General features: G+C 44.2%; 1 protein-coding gene across 3 annotated transcripts in view; it reads right to left on the minus strand.

The window, feature by feature from the left end:
- SRGAP1 (SLIT-ROBO Rho GTPase activating protein 1) overlaps positions 1-22,885 on the minus strand; it is a 147,950-nt gene that overhangs the window by 71,986 nt on the left and 53,079 nt on the right. For all 3 annotated transcript variants that reach the window (XR_014318941.1, XM_082777447.1, XM_082777446.1), the window contains exon 2: positions 1,950-2,145. Coding sequence is in view for 2 of the 3 variants with exons in the window: in XM_082777447.1 (XP_082633573.1) it covers positions 1,950-2,145 (196 nt within the window). In the remaining variant the exon portion in view is untranslated. The remainder of the gene's footprint in view (positions 1-1,949; positions 2,146-22,885) is intronic.

Below are 22,885 nucleotides of genomic sequence, written 5' to 3' on the forward strand. Positions count from 1 at the left end.
AGCTTCAGATGATTCGTTTAAGAAACATTTTACAAATCCCATGAGGCATAGATACAAAAATACAGAAAAAGCATAAGAATTTAGGACACTAACTGCAAGCCAGCCGAGAGCTTAAAAATCTTGCCACAAAGCTTGCAGCTGCTTGCAGATTCAAAAGGCCATGGATACAATATTAATATAGTAATGATGTTTAATTTTTTGACATTAGAAATAAATAAGAACAGCAAGCGCATTTGAAATCCTTCATAAGCAAACTTGTAGGTGTGGCTGTTTCACAGTAATGGATTTGTGTAACTGCTATAAAATTATAGGAAACACAAGCGTACTTATGTCACAAGCATACATATTCTGTGATCAGCATTCATAAATTCACAGCATTCATAAATACTCTGCTCCTGCCAGTCACAGGTAGTTCAGTTACAAGACAAAGAGCAGGAAGGACATTTTCTATGATGGTACGGTTCTGAATTTCCTTTACAGAATTTTGTGCTGTAGGCACAAGTGTTTAATGTTGCGAAAAGTGAAATCACAAACAACTTCTCATTTCTTTTACAAAAGCCAAACAAAAATACATGTAGCTGAACAGCTGTTTCACAGGCAACAAAAACCTATTATAAAATATGCCTTTTGATTTTACTGAAAGTTTAATTTCAAGTTTGTCTTGAAACTTCATGGTCTAGAAACTTGCTACTGTTTCTTTTTTCCTGTGCAGGATTCTCATACAGTCAGAAAGATCAAGCATGTGGAGATAAAACAGCCAGAGGTGGCAGTGAATTGAGGGAGAAACTCCTTCAGCTCTTGGTAAATTGTTCTAATAATTAACTATTCTCACTGTTAACAATATGCTCTTTAATTCATCACCTGATTGTCTGGCTTTAGCTTTTACCCCCAGAATCAAAGCAGCAATGAATGATTAACAGACAAAAGCCTTTTCTTGATCATTCTGTGGTGCAATGCTTTGCTATGAATCAGTAGTGCATAAAGGAAACTTCCCCATTTGGTCTGAGAGGGACATCTTGACAGAGTTACTCATACTGACGAGCTTCAGGGTCTTCTCGCACAGCTCAGATAGTGGAAGAATCCCTGCAGAGCCATGCCAGTATGAGTTGGTCCTCACTGCATGTCTCAAAGCCAATCCTACAGAGGCATTTACCAGGCCATCTTGCCTGTTCTGGGCGGAATGATAGGAACAGCAAGAGGACCACCTGTTTAAGTGACTTTTGCTATGATCTCCTCTCAAAACAATTGGACAGTTGCACAACAAAATCGAAGACAGGACTTCATTCATGACCTCTTGCACAATCAGTCTTTGCCAGTCTGGATTTTACATGTGTTTAAAAATGAGAAAAGATGGTTGTTAGAAAAGGCAGAAGAATTCTGACACAACCTGAATGAAAGCTTGGGCTCCCAAACTTTCATACTGAAGTTCATATGCAATAACAAATCAAAATAGCTTTCTTTCTCAATGCCTTTTTTTGCCAATACTTCTGTCCTTTTTGTTTTTGTAATGGTGATTGTAATGGTGTCTATTTAGACACTTCCAAACCTGTCAGCCCCACTGCAATGGATCAGCCCACACCTTTCAAGCAATTCTGGGGCTCTGCTTCACTTCTAGATACTGTGTGAATTTTGGATGTTTAAAGTCAATAGCGGTAGGTGAGGGATCATATTTCTGCAACTTACCTTTTAAGAAACTGAAATAATTTCTAAGAAGTTTACATAAATAACTGCAGTGGTCCAAATCTACAAAACAGTACCTAGGCACCCAGCTACCTTCAGCTGCAATGAGAACAGCCATGTTGCTAAGCAGGAGTGAGAATTTTAAATATGCCTTTGACCTGGGTCCAACCTAACAATACTCAAAAACAGCAGAAGCAACAAGTGGGGTAGCACTCGAGTTACACAGGAATGGCAGACATGAGGATGAGAGGCAGGGAAGTATCTCTTACTTGTACTGCTGATGGTCTTTTGTACTTCTTGTTTTTGCCATGAACCTTTCTGCCAATTTTTCCAGGTTTCGGGAATACTCCATCTCTATTTCCGACTTCTTGCGGAAGAAATCCTGCAGATCCTGAAGGAGCTGCACTCTCATTTCAGTCTGCTGCTCCAGGCATTTCTGCTGCTCTACGAGTTGAGCTCGGATCTCTAAAAAAAGAAGAACATGCCATACGAGTCAGTGAAAACAAACAAGAATTGAGCATTATCAATTAAAATCAAATGTTCCAGTGGGATGCAGCGGTGGTAGCCCTCACTTGTGCCATGGCACACATCTGCATCGGCGTGCAGTGTCCTCCCGCCCGCTGCCTTTCTCTCACAAATGGCTATGGCAAGGCAAGGGCTCAGGACTCTGCTGGGCTCATGTAAGCAGATCTGCCTCTCCTGTCCTCTCCCATCCTCTTCCCTGCCTCTGGCACTAGCAAGGCATCTGGCTCGGAGCAGTCTGCGTGTGGGGGGTGGTGTTCAACTGTTTGAGCAGCAGCTCCTTCTGCTACCCTGAAAAACGCCAGGCTAAGCGTGCACCCTTTGGGCTGGGATCAGCTCACTGCCAGGTGGACCATGCCAGCTCGTATCATCATGTACACCACAGAAACTACCTTGCAATAAATTCTGGAGGCGTTATCCAACATAACTGTGTACAGATGAGCTTTCACATCTGCCCCATCTACACCAGAGGGAGAACTGGTATATTATACATGAATTCACCAATACTCGACACTGAACTCAGAGGAAGCAGTGTACGTGTATTTAGAAGCTGCTGTCTGAAAATGCATCCAAGGTTCCAGAGATTGTGGTATATTTATTAATGTAAAACCAAATTAGTCAATTTAGAAGAGGATGTATGTTCACAATGATAGTCTGGAGTAACGGGGAAAAGCCTCCAGATTTCTTACCACTGCTGTTTGCCATATGCACAATTACTGTGTGGCAGGGCTTCTTTTCAAGGTCTGTTTTTTAGCACTTTTATTTCTTTAGTGCTAAACAGATAATCACATTCTGCAAACGCTTAGTCTAAAAACATCCCTCTGGTTCTTTTGAGAGACGGGTTCATTAGAGCTTTTTCAGCTGCCCATGCACATTGTAATCCAATATTGTGGAGTAAACATAGGAGTAAACATTTTGCAACCATAATATATATAATTACATATATAATATATATATTTAAAATGGTTTAACACTGCAACGGGGACTTATTGATAACAAAATAATATGCCAGAAGTGAAGTAATGTAAAAGCAAAATGGTTGTGGATGTTTACTTGATCACAGAATCAGAGCGATTAGAAAAGACCCTTAGCAGCATCAGGTCCTACCATCACCTGACACTACCAAATCCCATCAGTAAAACATGTCCCTGAATGCCAAATCCACACATCTCCTAAATACTCCCACGAATGGAGACGCTGCCACTTCCCCGGGCAGCTCATTCCGATGCCGAACCACCCCGTCTGTGAAGGCTTCCAGACATCTAACCTAAACCTGTCCTGGCACAACCTGAGGCTGCTTCCTCATGTCCTAAGGCCATTTCCTCCTGTCCTAATGATGTAACCGTGCCGCGGGTAAAGAGACATTGGAAATCTTAAGATGCCTCACTGGGCCGAAGTGGAAAATCTCTCTAAAAACCACTGCTAACATCACAGGGAACTGCAAACCAGCAAGTGGTAACATTGCAAAACCTTATCCGAGGCAGCTAGGAACTGATGCATCCTCACTTATCTTAGAGCAGGTATGAAGGCAGAGATCCACCCTGCTGGGACTCAGCCGTGTCTGTTGAAATAAAGTAGGATGAGCACAGAAAGCTGTTAAGTCAATATATTTACTGGAGGAGGGAGATACTGCAGTGTTTTCCTCCAAATCTCCTTTGAGCTACCATCTGCTGTGTTAATCATTAATGAGACCATCCATTTTTATACTCCGGGAGGTGAACCAAGGAATTCACGGCTTGGTTTTCATTTCATTTCAAATCAGCTCGCTGGAATAGCACCGTGCCTCCAGCAAGGCTGAGCCACTGTAACACAACACTGTATCAATGACATTTGTCTATGTAGAGGAGAAATTTACATTGGAGCTGGAAGGTTATTAACAGGGGAAAAAAAAAAAGGAAAAAAAAGACTTTTTTTGGGCATCCACTACTTTTAGTATTATAATCACAGAAAAATCTTGCTTATAGGAAATCAGTTGTACAGATTCCCTGATAAGAAGCAGGACTTTTGACTAAAACCATACCCACAGATGTTGTCCCTGTACTCCGGTCGTCCCCCATTCCCACTACAGATTTCCCACCGGTGACCTCAAAGGCAGAGCTCTGCACAGAGCAGCTATGCTCTCATTTTGTTGTAGGTCAGTGGATGTTGCTGCTGCAATTCTTCCTTTTAGGCAGGCTTTTACCATAGCAACAGCAAAGGGAAAGATTTTAGAAAAAGGAAGATATGAACAGAGATGCAAAAAACAATGACCAAGGGATGACAGACACAGTGAGGACCTACATCAGCTGTCTGACACTGCGTTTCCAGTAGATAGTGGTGGCTTCCTTCAAGCTTACATGTTCAAAACCAAAACTGGAGCATGACTTTCGGGAGCTGACAGTGGCTGGTGGTCTCCAAGCTGTGGGTAAGGTGGGTTGTTAGTGAGACTGCAGCTTCATGAAGGAAGTCTCCAGCTGGAGGAGAGAAAGGGGAGATGCACGTCCTGCTCGTGCCAGCAGACCAGTCTGTTTGGAAGAGGCTCTGGCACAGCAGTTCTCCTAGCCCTTCGCGTCCCGATCCTGCTTTTCAATTCTACTTTTACTAATAATGTGTGCGGCGGTGCCACATTGGCAGGCTGGGGAGATGGCAATGAACGAGACAACAGATTAGCAAATGTTGTGATTTTTACTTGCTGGTAAGAGACAACTGTGGATTAAAAAAAAAAAGAAGAAAAGAAAGAAAAAAACAACAAACATTGGCATTACAGCCAGCCAGCATGAGTGGCTGCGCATCATGAGATCCCAAGCAACTGGCCAAGCACTGCTGAGGAGCACAGGGCTGTCCACTGCCTCCTGTTAGGGAAAAATTCACCAAGGCAATGCTCCTATCGTCTTTAACCAACCCACACGTGTGTCCCTAGAGCTGGGAAGGTCTGCAGGGAATATCACGGCACCGTGTTCAAAGAAATAAACACCCAACTCACTGAGAGGGCGCCAAGTTGAAAGGAGCAGATCCCAGCCTCTCCAGAGACACAGGCAGGTGCCTGCCCTTCCCCTGTTTTGCTGGCACACTCAAATTCAACACAGAACCGGCACCGGCTGGAAGGGACGATGACATTGTCCTGCTCGGCTTTGCAGGGTGGCTGACGTGATGTGATTGACAGGGTGCTTTGTGCCAGGAGCGGACATGTTTAAATGGTGGACAGCTTAACACCTTCTTCTCTCCACACTGTGACTTTGAGCCACAATCACCGCTGTTCTGGCCAAGCTCTGGTTCAAAGGGAATCCCATCCCTTTACACTGTGGCTAAAACAGACTGAGTTCACATCAAGCAAAACCCCTCAACCTTTCTCCAGGATTTGCACACACAACCAAATCGAGGAAGCAGTCAATGTGACCATAATTAAACCAATAACCTCTGAGGAAAGTTTTATTCTAAAGATTTTCATCTTGAAACTCATTTCAGAATTATTCCCTGATCTACACCGTTCCCCAGAATTGAAGCATTAAGAAGAAATACAGCTTTGTTTGTGGCAGCCTTCAAGATATAACTTTAACCTTTCAACATATTTTTATTTTCTTCTGAGCTGAGGTTGAGGCGGTGCACTACAGAAAGCAAAAGGAGACAAGATTATAGCTGCTTCTGAGAGAGGTAACGAGCAGATGAAACTGAACTACAAACAGCACCCTAATCTTAAGCAGAAATACACTCATCTATGTTACCTCTTTGTACATGGCACAGTATTACAAGCAATGCCTTACACAGCACTGCAGCAATACACCAAATTACCCTGTGGCTAACCAGTAAGATGCCAGTGCCCCATCTGAAGGCACCTGCCATGAAATACACCGCGATGCAGTGCATGGTGATCATGCTGGCCACATGTCAGCAAGGCACTGTACTCGCCACCTTCCCCTCCATCCATGCCCAAGTACCAGGCTCAAGCATCCTGGAAAGCCATGGGCAAGCCTCTCCTGACCTCAGAAGGCGAGCAGCTGGACACCTTGCAGATATGTAGTGTTTTCTACTTAACTCTAAATTAAACTTGAAATTATTTTCTAATTAACCCTAAGCTAACTTTTTCCCCACCCAGCTGCCAGACCGTCACTTTGTGTGAAGACACTGGCATCCCTCGCCCTGCAATACTGCAGAGCCCATGAGGTCAGGCAGGCTCCAGACATGCTGTGCTGGACTGTGCCCAGTCTCATCAGCCCTTGGACACCTTCCAGACCACTATGAACCCTCATCAGCAAACTTTCAACCAAAACAGTGCTAATGAATGATGTGTAGCTCTGTTACGCAGCTGCTGGGGTTTGCTTTCCACCAGAACCACCCTGAGAGCTGTTCCAGGCTGCCATCTCAGTGGAGGCAACTTTTGTGCCTGCAGAACAGCCCCGGCACAGATTTTGCTGTTTGCTCCAAAGCCTGGGAAGTGCTGCAGAACCAGACCCTGCTCACCCCGGGGCTGCAGCCGGCAGGCAGTGGCACTGCACGTCCCCCACCTGCTGCCTCAGCCGGCCCGGCGAGGAGCTGTACGTACCTCCTGGCTACAACACGCAGACACAGCCAACAGCAGTGTTACTGGAGAATGCTGCAGACAGCCCCAGGGCCCCATCCTGCTGACAATTAGAAAAGCAAGCAGCTCGTCAAAATTATTTAAGAGTACAAATCTCACAAGGTTATATTTATGTTTGCAGGTCTTCATCTGCTTGGTTACTTCAGCCAAAGTCGTATCACCTACCCATCTTTCTTTAAATATCCTACTCACACACAAAAAATATAGTTTTAACACACACGGAAATGTCTTATCTAAAGCACAAAGGATGGTATATGGTGTTTTACGCTTTGTATTTACAAACCATCACACCTTAGTCACTTTTTTACACCAGTGAGCTATTGCTACACATATTCCTCATTCTTACATTTATGATATCCAGACTGTGTTTCAGAGGAAAAGTTTCAGAGCTTAAATTCAGTCTAGATATCATCTGGTGACTGGCGTGTGTTTGTAATTAAGTAGATATTGGAGCCTTATCATCTTGCGGTTCCTCCTTAAAGACACAATCTTACGTGATTCCCACAGTGCCTCTGCTTTTTCATGTGAGAATGGCACATGTCTGAGTTTGATGTAGCCGGGATGCTACATCAAGGGACCGATCTTTCCAGTTCATTCTCATCTTCTGCTTTCGTGAGGACCTGCCTTTGGCTTCTCTATCAAGATGAGCAGAGCTTTGGTCTAGCTGAACACAGCTGGCCAACAGCTGCATCAGTGCAGACATTCCTTATTCCTGTGAAAGCACAATCAGACAACTTGGTTTACAGAGCCAGTTTTTCCCATGTTTAGATATTCTCAGGAAAGCACTTAGCTGCAGCTGGCCAGGTACACTGTCAGCAGAGAAACAGCAGCAGCAGCCACCAAAAGGCCCTGGAAGCTCCCCAGTGCACAGTTAGGTTCAAGTCACCCCTAGGATCAGCACTCCCAAGCCTGCCTGGGATGTCATCCTGCCTCACAACAGACAAGAAGATAAAGATTATGAGAGGTATCAGCCCTGGGGTGGATCCTCTGGCCCAGGAGCTGGTTCTCCTCCAGGAGACAGAGAGCCTAAAGGTACTCATGGTGGACAATTTTTTATTTCTCAGAGCTGTGACTAGAAAGCTGTCACAGTGCTTCTGTGACAAATCATGAGGGAAGCTGTGTGGTCGGCAGGAAGCCTGGCTCCTGCCCTGCTCCAGGTCCTTACTGCCGTCTTCCAGGGCCACAAGCACTTCCAAAGCCAGAAAATCCCAAGTGCCTGAGAGCCAGAGAGGTGCTGGGGTGAGGATCTCACAGGCTGCTGCAGAAATCCATTTAAATAGATCATGAGCCTGTTCCACAACATTAACTTTCTATGACAGACAAGTGAAAATCACTTCCTTATCTTCAACATGTACGCAATAAATGTGGCTGCAGAGCTGGTGATGCCCTGGAGCTTCTGAAGGCAGGATTTTTGGGGACTTTCTTCTACTCCCTAGCTGACTTCACTTAGGACACTCAGTATATGACTTATGCATGCTTCCACTTAAAATGAAATCTCTCCAACACACACCCCAGCTGTCAATTTATTGTTTGGCTACATGCCATTTCCCAGAGAATCCATTTCAGGCTTTTTGTGTGCTTGGGGGTTTTTAGGGATGTGTCTGAGGTTGCCTTCTACTGAACCAGCTCCAGGCTGTAGGAGCCTGCGGACGTGGAACGGAGTGAGGCCACGCCTGGCATCTGAAGGGCTGCACAAAGGGTCAGGACTGAAGTCCCTGTTGACATCTGTGATCCCGTCCCCTGTAAAACTAATTCATCCAAGCACTTCAGTATGCTTTCAGATAAGAACAGTCCTTGTGTGGCCATTAGCAGGATCACTGCTGTAGAAACCATTTTCACAATGCACACAATTGCTTACAGATCCTTTTGGATATCATGCTGAAACAAAGAGCAGAGGAAGAAAGGATTTTCTCCTTGCTGCAACTGCAAACTTTAGGCAACGTATTCAAGCAAATACTGCCCTGGTCCTGCTTACTGTGGCCGCAGATGGAGCAGCAACATGCCCTCAACGAGATTCCCACAACAGGGGGATCCCAGTGGATGGGATCCAAAAGGGGTGGCTGCATTTGGGCACCTTCCCTGTTCCAGTTCCCCTTGGAATGAGAAGACACATCTGGAAGAGCCACGAAAGCCCCCAGACGTAGCTGAAGAAACTTCTCTTCTTGTTGTTCTTGGAATGACGCCCTCCTGCTATTCACAGCCACAGCTGCTGGTCACTTGGCTGCCTACAGCCGGAGCCTGAATGGAGGGCAGCCCGCCAGCTCACGGCTTGGCTGGGTGCTTCTGCCCCGGCGCTGCTGCCAAATGGCCGTGGGTTGAGGCAGGCAGGCTGCCTGCACCACCTCTCGAGTGCCACTGCTCCGGCAGCAGCTGCTCCTTTGCGCCCGTAGCAAGGCTCTGGCACCGCAGCCTACCCAAAGCTGCGCGCTGCCTACGTCGGCCTTCTCATCGCTGTCTGGCCATAGCTGGGACTCCAAGAACAAAAGCTTTCATCCCTCTTTTGCTTGATGGTGAAAGCCCAGCTCATCCCAAAACACTGCCATTTAGAAAAGAGAGCAAAGCACAAGACACCTCACTGGCCTCTGAGGCCTGGTGCTGGGCCTTCCAGCAGCACCATGCAGCCCGGGCCTCCCCGCTGTCCAGCCTTCCACCACCAGCTGAATAAATCAGCCCCACAAACCATAAGCACGCAGGAGAGAGAAGGATCCATGTCAAACAAGCCCCAAAACACAGTTCGGAAGACCAGAACAAATCAGAAGCTACCCCAACAACGGCATTCACAGCAAAGGCCTGCAACATTAGAAAGGAAAGGAAAAAAAAGTGAGAGACAGACAAGGAGTCTGTGGGCATCTTTGTCTGCCAAGCAGACAGGCTATCAGGCAGTAGGTGTCTAAAAACCCATTTAGGCCATCTAAACTGTCAAGATCTGTGTGACAACTCATTTTGACGATTTCAAAGGGTTTCAACCATCCAGGTTCTTCTCCTTTTTCTTTCTTTTTTTTTTTTTTTTTTTTTTTTTTAAGGCTTGTTAAAGTTACCACGAACCTTTCCCTGTAGACTTAAATTTTGGGCACATGAGAATATTAAAGGCAAGCTCAATCTGCCCAAATCTTTCTCCTTTCCTTACAGTGAGGTTTCTGCCAGCAGAATAAAAAAATGATTCATGACTTTCGATAATTCTTTGCAGCAATGTCTGGAATGCTGGATTGACAAGGGCACTCTACAAGGAAAAAAAAACACAAAACACACTATACCCCTTCCTGGCCACAGATTTCTATAGGTCTATTATTTAATTTGGTTATTATAGGCTGCTGTGATTGCTCTAATCAGTAGATGAAATGTATCCTTCCTTCTGCTTATTTTCTCTGTACAGAAAGTTCTCTCACAGAACACAGCCTCTCTCTCAACTATTCAAACAGAATTCATTCATTATACTATATTCTTGTTACATACTTGCTCTTCTGTGTTTAGATTGCAAATTCTACATTTTAACTAGCATCCAGGGAATGTTATTTCAGCTATGCCACTTCATAAAGTGGACAAAAGAACCCCTTTATTCCTAGAGCTTTAAAAGCTGTTTTAGTGTCAACTGGTGGTCAACTCACGTCTCCCTGAAAATTAATGTCAGCAAAAGAGCACGGCTTCTAAGCTAAATTCTGACCTCCCTGAAATCAATAGAGATTTCCTGCTAACTTTTTTCATGTCGAGATTACTATCTACCCCTTTGCTTGAATTTACAAGAAGCTCACACTCACCTAACAGCCATACTGCTGTCAAAGAAGGCAGTCTTTTTCCTCTTTTTCATCCTGGCTACAGAAACCTTCCTGATCATCGTGCCTCAGTACTGGCACTTCTGCAGACACAACAACTACCCCATGGGGAGAAAAGAACTGTCTTCTGCTAGCTATAAAATACTAATACTCCAGAGATATTGTCAGACCAAGGAAGAGAAAGGAAGGCATAGCTGAGACCACTCATGTCAGTGCCACTACTGATCAGCCTCACTGTCTTTCAAACCCTTGCCAAAAGTTGGTAGCTGCAGGAAAGTTTAGTTCCCAGCAGTTTACATTGAGGAATGAAATATTGAGCTCCCCACCAGGCTTGTCAGGAGCAGGCAGGAACTCTGGAGAGGCTGATCTGAATCTTGCAGGAATGAACCAATTCCCACATTAAACTTGTCACAGACAATTGGAAACTCTGTCTGTAGTAATTAACAATTCCTAACAACCACTGCGACGTGGTCTTGGCACACTGACACCAGCGCCACGGGACTGGGACTGCGAGATAAACTCAGCCTTACAAGTGGGATGATCCTGCTACAGGGATCGGCAGAGAAGCACTTCTGAATGAGTATACCATTGTTGTACAGGCTTGGTGATTTTACCGCTCCTAAAGCACCATATGTGGTTTACAAATTAAATCAGACTTCGAGGTATCATTTTTCTGGATGACAGTCAATTCTCCTGCTCTTTACAGATTAATGATGGCAGGTTTTATCTTTCTGTACAAATACCATGTATCTGTATGCACTTATTCCAGTTCACCTGGAACTTTCAGAAGGGATCTCCTTATTGTTGTGGAGATTCTCTGCTTCTGGAACCATTATCTGACTACTTTAATGAAGAATGCAGAATAGTTGCTTTTTTACAATTACTGTAAGAATTTCTTGGTGATTGTATTTTCTTTCTTTTAAAGCCAGAAGAGACTTGAGGACACAGGTGGCCAAATGGCCATAGAGGCTCTTCACATTGTTCTGGGGGCTGCTGCTATCCACAGGCACTGCTGAGATAAGTGATGCACTGGTCTGGCAACAGCCATGAATGGAAAGAAAGGGAGAAGAAATGGGGCAGCAGCTGGTAGTCTTAAAACTGATAGTACGACTTAAAAATGAATGCTGGGTGTATGTGGGTTTACACACTTTGGGATCACCATTATTGACTTGGTAATAAAATGAAGGTAAGCACTTTTGTTAAACAATCTCATTCTTGCCATGGAAGATTTCTGTATAATCTTTTCTTTCCCACACACAGTCACGTCTGGTCATGGTTATATTGGTTTTAGTAATTTCCCCTGTAGGAAGGAGCAAGGAGGAGGAAATTGTAAGGCAGACAGAAGACACTGTAGCCCCTTTCTCTCTCTCTTTCTTTCTTTCTTTCTTTCTTTCTTTCTTTCTTTCTTTCTTTCTTTCTTTCTTTCTTTCTTTCTTTCTTTCTTTCTTTCTTTCTTTCTTTCTTTCTTTCTTTCTTTCTTTCTTTCTTTCTTTCTTTCTTTCCTCCTTTCTTTCCTCCTTTCTTTCTTTCTTTCTTTCCTCCTTTCTTTCTTTCTTTCTTTCTTTCTTTCTTTCTTTCTTTCTTTCTTTCTTTCTTTCTTTCTTTCTTTCTTTCTTTCTTTCTTTTCTTCTCTTTCTCTCTCTCTCTCTTTTTCTCTCTCTCTTTCTTTCTTTCTCTCTTCTTTCTCTCTCCCTCTCTTTCTCTCTTTTTCTCTTTCTCTCTTTCTTTCTCTCTTTCTCTCTCTCTTTCTTTCTTTCTCTCTTTCTTAATTTGCAATTCAGAGACAGCGCTGAGCAGGCAGAAGCCAATGAAGCACTGGGGAACCCTTGCATCCTGCCTGACGCTGGTTTATTTTCTCAACGCGACAGATTTAGGTCTGTTTTTTCCACCCCTCTCCAGAGCTCAGAAATTATTTTAGTGCTTCTGTTAACTAATTCCTCCTCTAATTAAATTTAGATGGAAGAAAAATCCAATATTGATTTCAGACTTTTATAACTGCTATGACTTTTCGCAATAATATCCAATTGCAGGTGAAAAAATAAGACTTGTAGTGAAAGCATGTTCTCAGTTACCCTGGAAGTAATTCAAGGCAACTCTGCTCCTTCAGTGCCTTAATTTTAGAGGTCCCTCCTGCTCCCTGTTTACCCAACTTGCAAAATTTTGTTTTCTTGAGAGATGTAATGTGACAATTTAAAGAACATTTTCTGTCATTCTGCCTTTCAAGCAGAAAGAGGTAGTCATCTACCAGGTGCTGAGCAAGTACGTCAACATGCAATGTATGTATGTCCTTGCTGTTGAGTCTATGCAATAAACACAGGATATTTGGTAGCTGCAGTAGCTGCTTTCCAAAGGTTCTTCTAACTTTTCTTCAGAGAGCAGAACAGAGTATGCAGGCAAGTATGCAGCAGAAAAAAAATACCTATAGTGGTTTGTCAAGATCAGAACAGTAATGAAAACCTGACTTTAATCAGCTGCCTTATTTCCAGGTGGGGTGAAGCCTGGTGAAAGCTCTGCCCTGGCTACTGCAAGGCTGAGGATGGAGCCAACCCCAGGCAGCGCAGCAGTGTCCACACCGCCACAGGCACTGCGCCATCCATCCGCTGACACTGCCTGCAGTGCCACCAGGCTTGGTGCTGACACACGGTCTTCACCTGGGGCGAAGCAGAAACCACCCCACTGCACAGATGTGACCACCGTGTTATTTTGTTGAACTGTACAACAATAAAAATCTTTCTTAGTATCTCAGGTGGACAGCTTGTAAGCAAAATTTCTGATGGCTTTTTCTATAAATTAAATGTTGAGAGATGTCTTTTCTTGACAAAGAACAAATTATCCTGAGCCTCTGGCAGGTGACATGGTTGTTAAAATGACAATCATGATGGCAGCAGTGCAGGGCAGGAATTCCTGAGCAGCAAGCGACCAGGAAGGCCATGAAATCCAAAGTCACTATCTGCTTATCCATCAGTGTGCTGTGCACGGCCTCTCCTGTACTTTGATTACTATCACTGTGATAAGGCTCGGGAATTAATAACTACAGAAAATGCCCTCTCTGCACCCTCTGAAAATGATTCTTCATGTATGGCACATCTTCCAGAGGTCAGTAAAACATTTTTAGTATGACACGTGCTGCACTGCATGCCATAAATCAGACCACGCATTTGACCCAGCCATGACTCTCAGTGACAGCTTTTTAAGTCCCAAGGTGAAGTCACCATCCAGTTAAGGACAAAAGGGAAACCGCAATTCGTGCTCTATGTGCCAAGATGTTACCCACATCCATTTTCAGCCCAACCTGCCTGGCACACAGCAAAATACTTTCACTGATGTTCCTTTATCTTCATCAGCATGGACCGGGGGCTGTCCTCACCGCCCTGCACCGGTGAGGTGTCCCCATGGCAGCCGGGGACCGGAGCTCCAGCCTCAGCCATGCAGTGCTGTGAGGAGGGTGGTGTCTCCCACCCAAGGAACCTTTGAACCAAACCATATCGCCAAGCTTCACGCTCTTTATAGGGATTTATCTGTACAAACGCAAGCCCTGCCGGGTGATAGGCCTGTCAGACCTGTGGCAGGCCTCGATCTACATCCTTTCATAGTGGAGACATGGCCTGAGTGTCTGTGAGAGACAAACCCCAGTCTGTGACTACTGGCCCTCTGAGTCCCACTGTGATATTACCTAAAAACATGTCCCAGTGTCTTGGCTCAATTTCACGTAGCAAATAATACTGAATTTGAATCAACAGATGATTAAAGAAACTGAACAACTTCACATTCTAGTAATTAAAAGAAAGTGTCGTGCCAAACTTTGAGCAGAAAAAGTTAGTATTTTTACAAATTAAACAAAGCAATAACCCCTATCATGACAGAAGAATATTCTGTCTGTGGGAATCCTACAAAACCGTAAAATGATAATTACAGTGCTGGTTGACTATAACTATCAAACAAACAGCATTAACAGTCAGGTATTTTCATATGTCACTGAACTAATAAGATGACAGGAATTCTACCAAGCTTCAAATGCATTTGTCTACGTACTGCTCAGATCCCATAAAAGATGTAATTTCTATGTGAGAAAAATAAACTGTCTACCTCAAAGGAAGGCTTTCTGACAAGTTTGAACGCAATTACTCAGAGCCCCGACTTCTACTAACAGCAGCTGGGTAAAAACAAATCCTTTAGTGTCACAGAGCAGATTCTTTGTTCCATCTTCCTGCTAAGGGGAAGTATAAATTGGATTGTGGACCACATTTAATTAAATTTAGCTTCAGTTGTTACAGTATGAGGAGAAGAAAGCCCCCCTGAGGTTCATGCTAATGGGAATAGAAAAAAGTATATCTGCTGCTGAGGCTGTTTGTAGGTAATGGTTGCTCACCCACTCAACACCAAGATGAGGAATAGCATCTGCTAATAAGTGATCTTTGGGCTAAAACCATTTGCATATTACCAGCTCCTCTGGAAATAATCTTCAAGCTGTTAGAAACTTAAAAAAAACACTTTTTAATATTTTTTTATGAGTTGAAATATCAGAACCAGCAAAATTTAAAGCTGATGACTTGCAGAACTCGTTATCTGCCTCGTCTTCCTGCAATAATTCACTAATCTGTATCTGTTGTGAAAATTGTCTCACTCCAAGAGACATATGGATGGTTATGGCTTCCAGCGGGGCTCTGATGACTCCTCTATGGAAACAACGGCACCAAGAGCAGCTGGAGGAAACAGATGTGCCGCCATGGGCACTTTCAGTGGAAGGCCAAGGGATGAATCCTTCACGTGCTACTTAGTTCAGGATCCTGTCATAAAAAACACCATTACAAAACAATTACTGCCTATGTTTTTAGCCTGGCTCTACTTGGAAGCAGACATTTTGGCAGTAAAATCCCCACTGGAGTGAATACAGGAGAAGGGTTGCAATGGGCAGGGCAGGAGGCCCTTCCAGGCCCTGCCTTTGGCTAAACTGAAATTGAACCCAAGCCACTGAATTTTCATATGGATAAAGTGCCAGTTCTGAGAAGCACATCAGCAGTCATAGCAGCTGGATGGCAAAGTGGTAACCTGAGGAAATAGTTGTTTGTTATTCTGGGGAAAAAAAATGTAGTTTGGTAATTCAGAGAAAGCAGTTAGTGAAGAAATCAAAGATGTGACACCTACAATACAGAAACTGTCCTGTAGAAACCTGTCCTCCAGACATGAGCAAAAAAACTGGGGAACTTTTTTGAAGAAGAAATGCAGTAAACATGGATACCAACTGGGTGAGATAGCAAAGGTACTCAAAAGGACAAACGAGATACACCAACAAGGAAACAGAGTCTCACAGGCTTCTGATGATTTGCCAAGGAGCCTTTATCCTCAGCTACGGAGGAGGGGAATACTTGAAATACTCATGGCACTGGTTTTTACAACAGTGACATGTTTCCAAATGTTTACCTTTGGTCTGCCTTTTTTTTTTTTTTTTTTTGAAACAAGTATGAGCTAGAATCAGTCACAAGTATTGGGAAAAGAGAAAGAATAAACTGAGGAGCAAGGAGCAAAAAGTCATGAGGTCTGGACAGTGCACGTCCCCCTCAGCGTGGACGAACCCAAGAGTGCAGTGGCGGCACTGCTAGCAAAAAAGTGACCTCACTCCCTGATACTGCCTCCCGTGACCAAAGGACTGGAGAGCATTTTGGGGATAAGGGCACGGGGAGTGGAGAGATGTCAGCATGCTCTTGGCAAGCACAGGCAAGCAAATCGCTACTTGTGCATCAAGTTACTGAAGCTCTAATCAAAGATACTTAAAAAGCAAAAGTGGATGGAGAGATGAGGAGAAAACAGTACTGTCTGAAAAAAAGAAAGGGAAGGGAAGGGAAGGGAAGGGAAGGGAAGGGAAGGGAAGGGAAGGGAAGGGAAGGGAAGGGAAGGGAAGGGAAGGGAAGGGAAGGGAAGGGAAGGGAAGGGAAAGGAAAGGAAAGGAAAGGAAAGGAAAGGAAAGGGAAGGGAAGGGAAGGGAAGGGAAGGGAAGGGAAGGGAAGGGAAGGGAAGGGAAGGGAAGGGAAGGGAAGGGAAGGGAAGGGAAGGGAAGGGAAGGGAAGGGAAGGGAAGGGAAGGGAAGGGAAGGGAAGGGAAGGGAAGGGAAGGGAAGGGAAGGGAAGGGAAGGGAAGGGAAGGGAAGGGAAGGGAAGGGAAGGGAAGGGAAGGGAAGGGAAGGGAAGGGAAGGGAAGGGAAGGGAAGGGAAGGAAAGGAAAGGAAAGGAAAGGAAAGGAAAGGAAAGGAAAGGAAAGGAAAGGAAAGGAAAGGAAAGGAAAGGAAAGGAAAGGAAAGGAAAGGAAAGGAAAAGCTATATGGTGCATACCTTAAGGATTACTGGAGCTTATCAACAGATAGTGGCAAACTGAAACCCAGGTGACCTTCAGTTTCAAGTCAGTCCTTAGCCTCAAATTATTCCATTCCCATTCTATTTACAATCTCTCAACAAACCCTTAAAGGGCATGAAATATATATATACATATAAATAAATAATAATTAAAAAAATGCTTAAAAGGATTTAACCTCCCCAGTTACAGCAAAACCTGCATTTTGACCAGTTTTCTTTCTATACCTAATCTGTTAAAGTAGAGAGAGCGTTTACTGAAGCCCTGTCCTTTCTACCTGGATACATGTTTCTACCTTAGCACTAATCTACTGTTTTACCGCTTTGGGATCCTCACCAAATTTCAGGCTGGCATAATCCAGCCACCTAAAAACCCCAAACAAGTGAAGACTGCATCTGAATGAAGAACAAGTCAACCCCACTGACTCCATGCATGCAACACAGACATTTGACCGGTCTAAAACTGTACATTAGTCATGTCCAAACTGGGCATATCTGAAAGACCTCCTCTGCAGGCTCTCTATCCAAAAACCCATACAACAGCCCTTTCACTGCTGGCTGCACCCTTTTCAGGACAGTCATCGATAACCCAGCTCCTACTGCCAGTTCACTATGCGCCCCTGCAGGGCTGAGCAAAACGCCAAGCCTGGATGTGACTGCGGATGGTACCACAACACCCACCAAATACTAGTGGTGGTTGTTGGTAGACACACTACTTGTAGGTAGGAGCATGGGCACAAGCACTGTTCAGAAAGGTACAAGACTATTTATTACTGTAAATTTTGTTCCACCTTCATGCAGGCCTGAAAACTGTATAGCCCTAGTCTTTCACACTGTCATTTCTAAGTACAATGGTATTACAAAGAACAAGGTCCAAATGTCTGAAGTCCAAATGATGTAGCGAATTTCAAACCATAAAATTGTGGAGAAAGTAGTCTCATCAAAAAGGTTTTACATTTTTTCTTGCTTTTCACACAGAGTTTCAGGTTATGAGTAATGAGACTAAGACAGCCTGTAGATGCTGGGAAGGGCTTTGAAAATAATTTGCTTTTATCTACTTTGAAGGAACAAACTACTGATAACAGGAAAAAAAATATATTTTTTCTATAATGGAAAGCAAAGACAGTAAGTGCTCAGATGATATTTGAGAGTCCTGCAAGTTAAGCCCTTATGACATGCTGTTCCAGGTAACAATCCTTTCCTTATCTGTAAAACACAGTTTCATCCCAGATTAGCACTAGTTTTGACCTGTTAGAAAACAAATGAGCTTGGCATGTGAAGAAAGGCTGCTCAGAAAACTCGACAGAACCATAATAACCAGACACTGCTGCAGAGGGGCCCAGCTTCCCTCACCACAAAGGTCCTCTCCCCACCTCCAAATGGCAGCAAATTTGCTCAGAGAACAAACCACCCCCTAGACTGTGTCAGTCACACTGAAACTATTTGCAAATATAACTGAAATTTATGGAGAAGATGCAACTAGATTATTTTTTAAGGCCAGATTTACAAAATTGCTTAAGAGACAGGAGCTGGCAAAAGCCCCGTGTGGTGTGAGATGACTGCGTGTGGCACCAGCCATGCTCAGCTTTCTCCTCTGCTAAAGCCATGCTTTCCATAGTGAGACCTCTAACCATGCAGGTGTACAGCACTCCTTGAGAAACATGGGATTTCTCAGCCTCTCCTGTTGAAGCCTTTCTTCTTTCTTTTTGTATAAATCATTAAGCGCTCATTACTGCGGGAAGGAAAACCTGTGAGCTGCCTCTTCCCAAAGAAGTGTTCCAGCCACCGAGCTGGAAAGCTGAACATTGTCACTGGTCCAATTGGTTTTAGAAACAGTGAGTGCTTTAACACTGCTCATGTCTGTATTCAAGGCACGCTGCCCTACAGCGAGCTCGGTGCCCAGATACGCCTGCTTTGGGAACCCCTTTGGAACTCCATTCTTAAAAATTCCCTTTACGCCTTACTCCCTTTCCAACCTCTTCACGTACTGAAGATAAGCAAATTTCAGATCAGAAAAGCCAGTAGCTCAAGTAGTACAAGCTGGCCGTAAGCCAGCTTGCTAGGAAAAAGTTTTCCGGCAGACCTACAAGCACTTCTCACTCGAGCCAAACAAGCTGCATGAGCTCCTCAGAGTGGGTGTTAAAGCCACCCAGAATTAGCACAGTCTCTGACTGGAGCATAGTGAGGGAACGACTGGAGGCAAATCTCTTGTCCTTTGAGAGCTCAGCACATCTGCAACAGTTTAATTCTTTTGCATCGCTGTTTCTTGCATCGTGGTGAAGGCTAGACATCTAAAATGGGTTTTGACAGAAACACAACAGATTTCATTTTTAGGGTTGGGCATTTACAATTTTGAAAAGTGAATCCTTCCTCTTAAAAACAAATCTCCTAATCGCCCCCCTGCTCACCCTGTCCCACCGCTGGGACCTTGTTGGGACCACAAATCACACAGCTGCCCCCAGCCCAGCTCTGCAGTGCCTGGAGGCTGGAGGCTGGCTTCCCCCAGGCACTACCAGCCCTGGGGACAAGTCCACACTCCTGACCTCCACCAGGATCATCCCAGCAGCTCTGCAGCATGGCCAGGTTTGCAAAAGAAAAGGAAAGATGCATTCAAAGCCTATCACTACCAATGGACAGGGTAGGTAGAGCTCGTCTAAAAAAAAATCCAAAACACAAAACACCCCAAACTCAACAAATCACACAAGCCCTTAAGCATTTCCATTCAACAAAAGACAACAAATATGTGCCATTTCTAAGGCACCTCATTACTTTAATTAAAACTTCCCTCCTCTGCAAAGCTTCAGTCTTTTGATTTATTAAAAGCTTCTAATTAAGGCGTAAACAAAGCTTCAAACATTCCCACTTCCTCCAGGAGGGAAATTCTGATATTTTTTTTTCAAAATGTCATTTGTCAGTATGATTTAGGTAGAATTTTTATAATTTAAATCTCCAAATTAAAAGAATGAAACAACTGCTGCCAAAGACAATTTAAAGACAATTTAAGGCAAGAAATAAAACTACCAGCACTCCAGGAGAAGCAGCAACCTCGCAGAGGCTGTACTGGCGGTGGGATACCTGGCCAACGTGTCTGCTCTCTCACAAGTCCCAGACTGTTCCCACTTCACACTTTCAGTCATAAGTGTTTGTTCCCCAAAATATGACGCGTAACAAAAAGTGCAGTCCTTGTTCCTGGCACTGTCAGTCAGCATACAGTCATCAGCTCAGCACTGTGGCATGTCTCAGATGCTCAGCCTTGCTAGAAACCTGCACTCGTCCACTTCTTAGCTATGCATGAGGATGCACTGGCTGGCCGGCTGCTGCTTGTGTGATGCCAAATGCATCTGCCTCTGCTGCAGGCTGGATTCACCCCCACTTATGCCCTCCCTTTAGGCTCCTCTGTGCACACGTAAAATTAGCTTGGTGCTCCCAAGCAAGTGAATTCAAAACTACCTCGGTATCAACTTTGGTTTCCTTTTGGAAAGGGGTTTCGGGATGCTTTATCTATACTCCCCCTGCTCTAGCAGGACATCCCAACACCTACCTCCATCACTCAAGAGCTTTCTTCCATGCTCTCAATGCAGGGAAAGAAACATAGCGAGAACATTGAGTGCTTGTAAGCAAAAAGAAATCCTTTCACTAACTTTCTACACAGGCACTAGACAGACATGTAAAATACTGATTTGCAGGATGCTGCTCTCTATTTACCAATATGGTCTACTCAGCACACATATGTTCTTTCTGTATTCCCATATGTTTTTTTGTTTTTTTTTTTGTTTTTGTTTTTAATTTGAATACATTTGGAGTACTGGAATCATTTGCTCTGTTGCAGGCAGATTATATGAGAAGCATTTGGAAAAGCAGAAGAGGATAGAAAAAACTACCTGATGAATTCATGAGAAGATTTTAAACCTATTAATTCAAAAATTCTTCAGCAAAAATACAAAAGGAGGTTCTGCAGCGTTAAGGGCATTCCTTATTAAAGCCCATAGGCATAAACATCTGAAGATGGGTGTGCTTCTTGAGCAAAACTATGGTAAAGGCCAGGTCGCCTGATGAAGCTGTACCTTTCTCACATAAAAAGAGTATCACACCCTCTTCAACAGGAGAGATCTTTTATTAAGATCTGGTCATGGAAGCCATTTCCAGCTCACAGCAGCAGCTGCATCGATCAAATGCACTAACACCCGGTTGTGCTTACTCCTGTCTGTTACGTGCTGGTGACCTTTCCATCAGCCGTGTACACCGAAATCTCAAACCACCATCTGAGAAATGCTGCACATGCAGGAACAATGTGGTTCTCATGCCGCGTTATGTGTCCCAGGCCTCAACACATGCAGGCTAGACAGAAGCTGATGGGCTGGGGGTGAAGACAGAGTACAGACACAACACCTGGGAAATGGGGATATTAGTCTCAGCTTTCATAAAATCCTTGTGTGATCTAGGGCCAAGTAGTTTTACTTTCTTCTGAGGCTGAATTCACAGTGGTTCTGCAACTTATTCACCTTTTGGAAGAACTTTTTTTTTTTTGTATCTGCAGTTTTTAAGGTTCTTTTTATTAAAAGACGAAAGAAAAAAGAGACAGAGGTGGGTTGTTTGGTGTGGGGCTTTTTGTTTGTTTTGTTTTTGTTTGTTTAACAAGGGAACAGGCATTTCAGTACAAAATTGGGTTGTTACAAAGAACCTAAACAAGGCAATCCTCTGCTTTCATTATATATATATATATATTTTTTTTTGAAAACAAGCATTTTAAAATGAAAGAACACTCTCTCATGATGAAGCAGGAGTGGTCACTGTGAATAAAAGCAGAAAACTTCAGTTTGATAGGACTGTACTTGGCCATGCTTTCTTCACCATGGGCCACATATGATTGCTTAGAATCTATTTGAACTCAAAACAACAGCAGGGAGGCAAAACTAAGTTCTGGCATTCACAGAAAACAATGAAAGGGGAAGACAAGTCCACCTTTGCTCTCTGAAATCAAGGCCTGAGCAAGTCTTTGAGGAAAATGATAATCCAGCAGTACAAAACCCCAGCAGCCATCCTGTCTACCACAGGTACTATCAAAAGCAGAATTGTTACCAATATGCTATAAAATTGGGTGTTATGAGATAGGTGAAACTTCACAGCCCGTCTTTATACTTGCTGTAAAATGATGATCTCCATCTGACTTTTTCCTCTGCACACTGCAGTGAGGTGCAGCCGAAGCTGACCTAAGCTGGATCTGCAATAGTACATGTGCATGAAGTCTCTGCCTGCTCAGGGCTTTGATCTAGGTAAAAATTAATCAGGCAACAGAGACTGTCCTTCATATCAGCTCTCAATGCAACCACACCACTGCCAGTGTGCGAGGAAGGAGAAGGCAGGAAGATGAGGGGGCTAAGAGGGCTACTGCAGAGCAGACTGACCAAGGGGCCTGAAGTGCAGGCTGACTGAAGCTTCAGCTGATCTCTTATGACCGACTGCGGGCTGCAGAGGAAACATGGGGTCCCACCTTCCCTCCTCTCCCTGGTTGGTCACATCCACCTTCCCTCCAGAGATAAGGTGTATGTGGTCACAGTCAGTCAGAGAAAGGTCACAAAACAACCCCCCAAAAAAATAATCAGGTGAGGGAACTGAGGGCAAGGTTAGTTTTCCATCCATGTCAGTAGACAGCAGAGCTGCCTTATCACCTTGGCAAGCTTATCCTGCATGCTGCTTCTCCATTTTAGGCAGGGGCTCAGGGCAGGAGCTGGGCTCTGTGGGCTCTCTCTCATCTGCTGCCTCACGGAGCTGCTCCTCTGGTGGAAGGACCTCTGCAAGTGCCATCAGATGAAGATTTGAGGTTTTAAGTGCTCTGAAGTCTCACAGCACATCTGCAGCTTTTCTGAAAGAGCAAGGCTTAAGACAAAGCAGGCAAAGTACTCTGCCATTTCCCTGTGGCCCCATTTCTGCATCTAACTGGGATGACAGTGAATATACTCCAGGTGAACCAGTCACACAAATGAGCCCTTCCCAAAAAGACTCCCTGACTATAA

The sequence above is a fragment of the Aythya marila genome (genome assembly GCF_965140915.1).
Source record: "Aythya marila genome assembly, chromosome: 1".
Lineage (NCBI taxonomy): Eukaryota > Metazoa > Chordata > Aves > Anseriformes > Anatidae > Aythya > Aythya marila.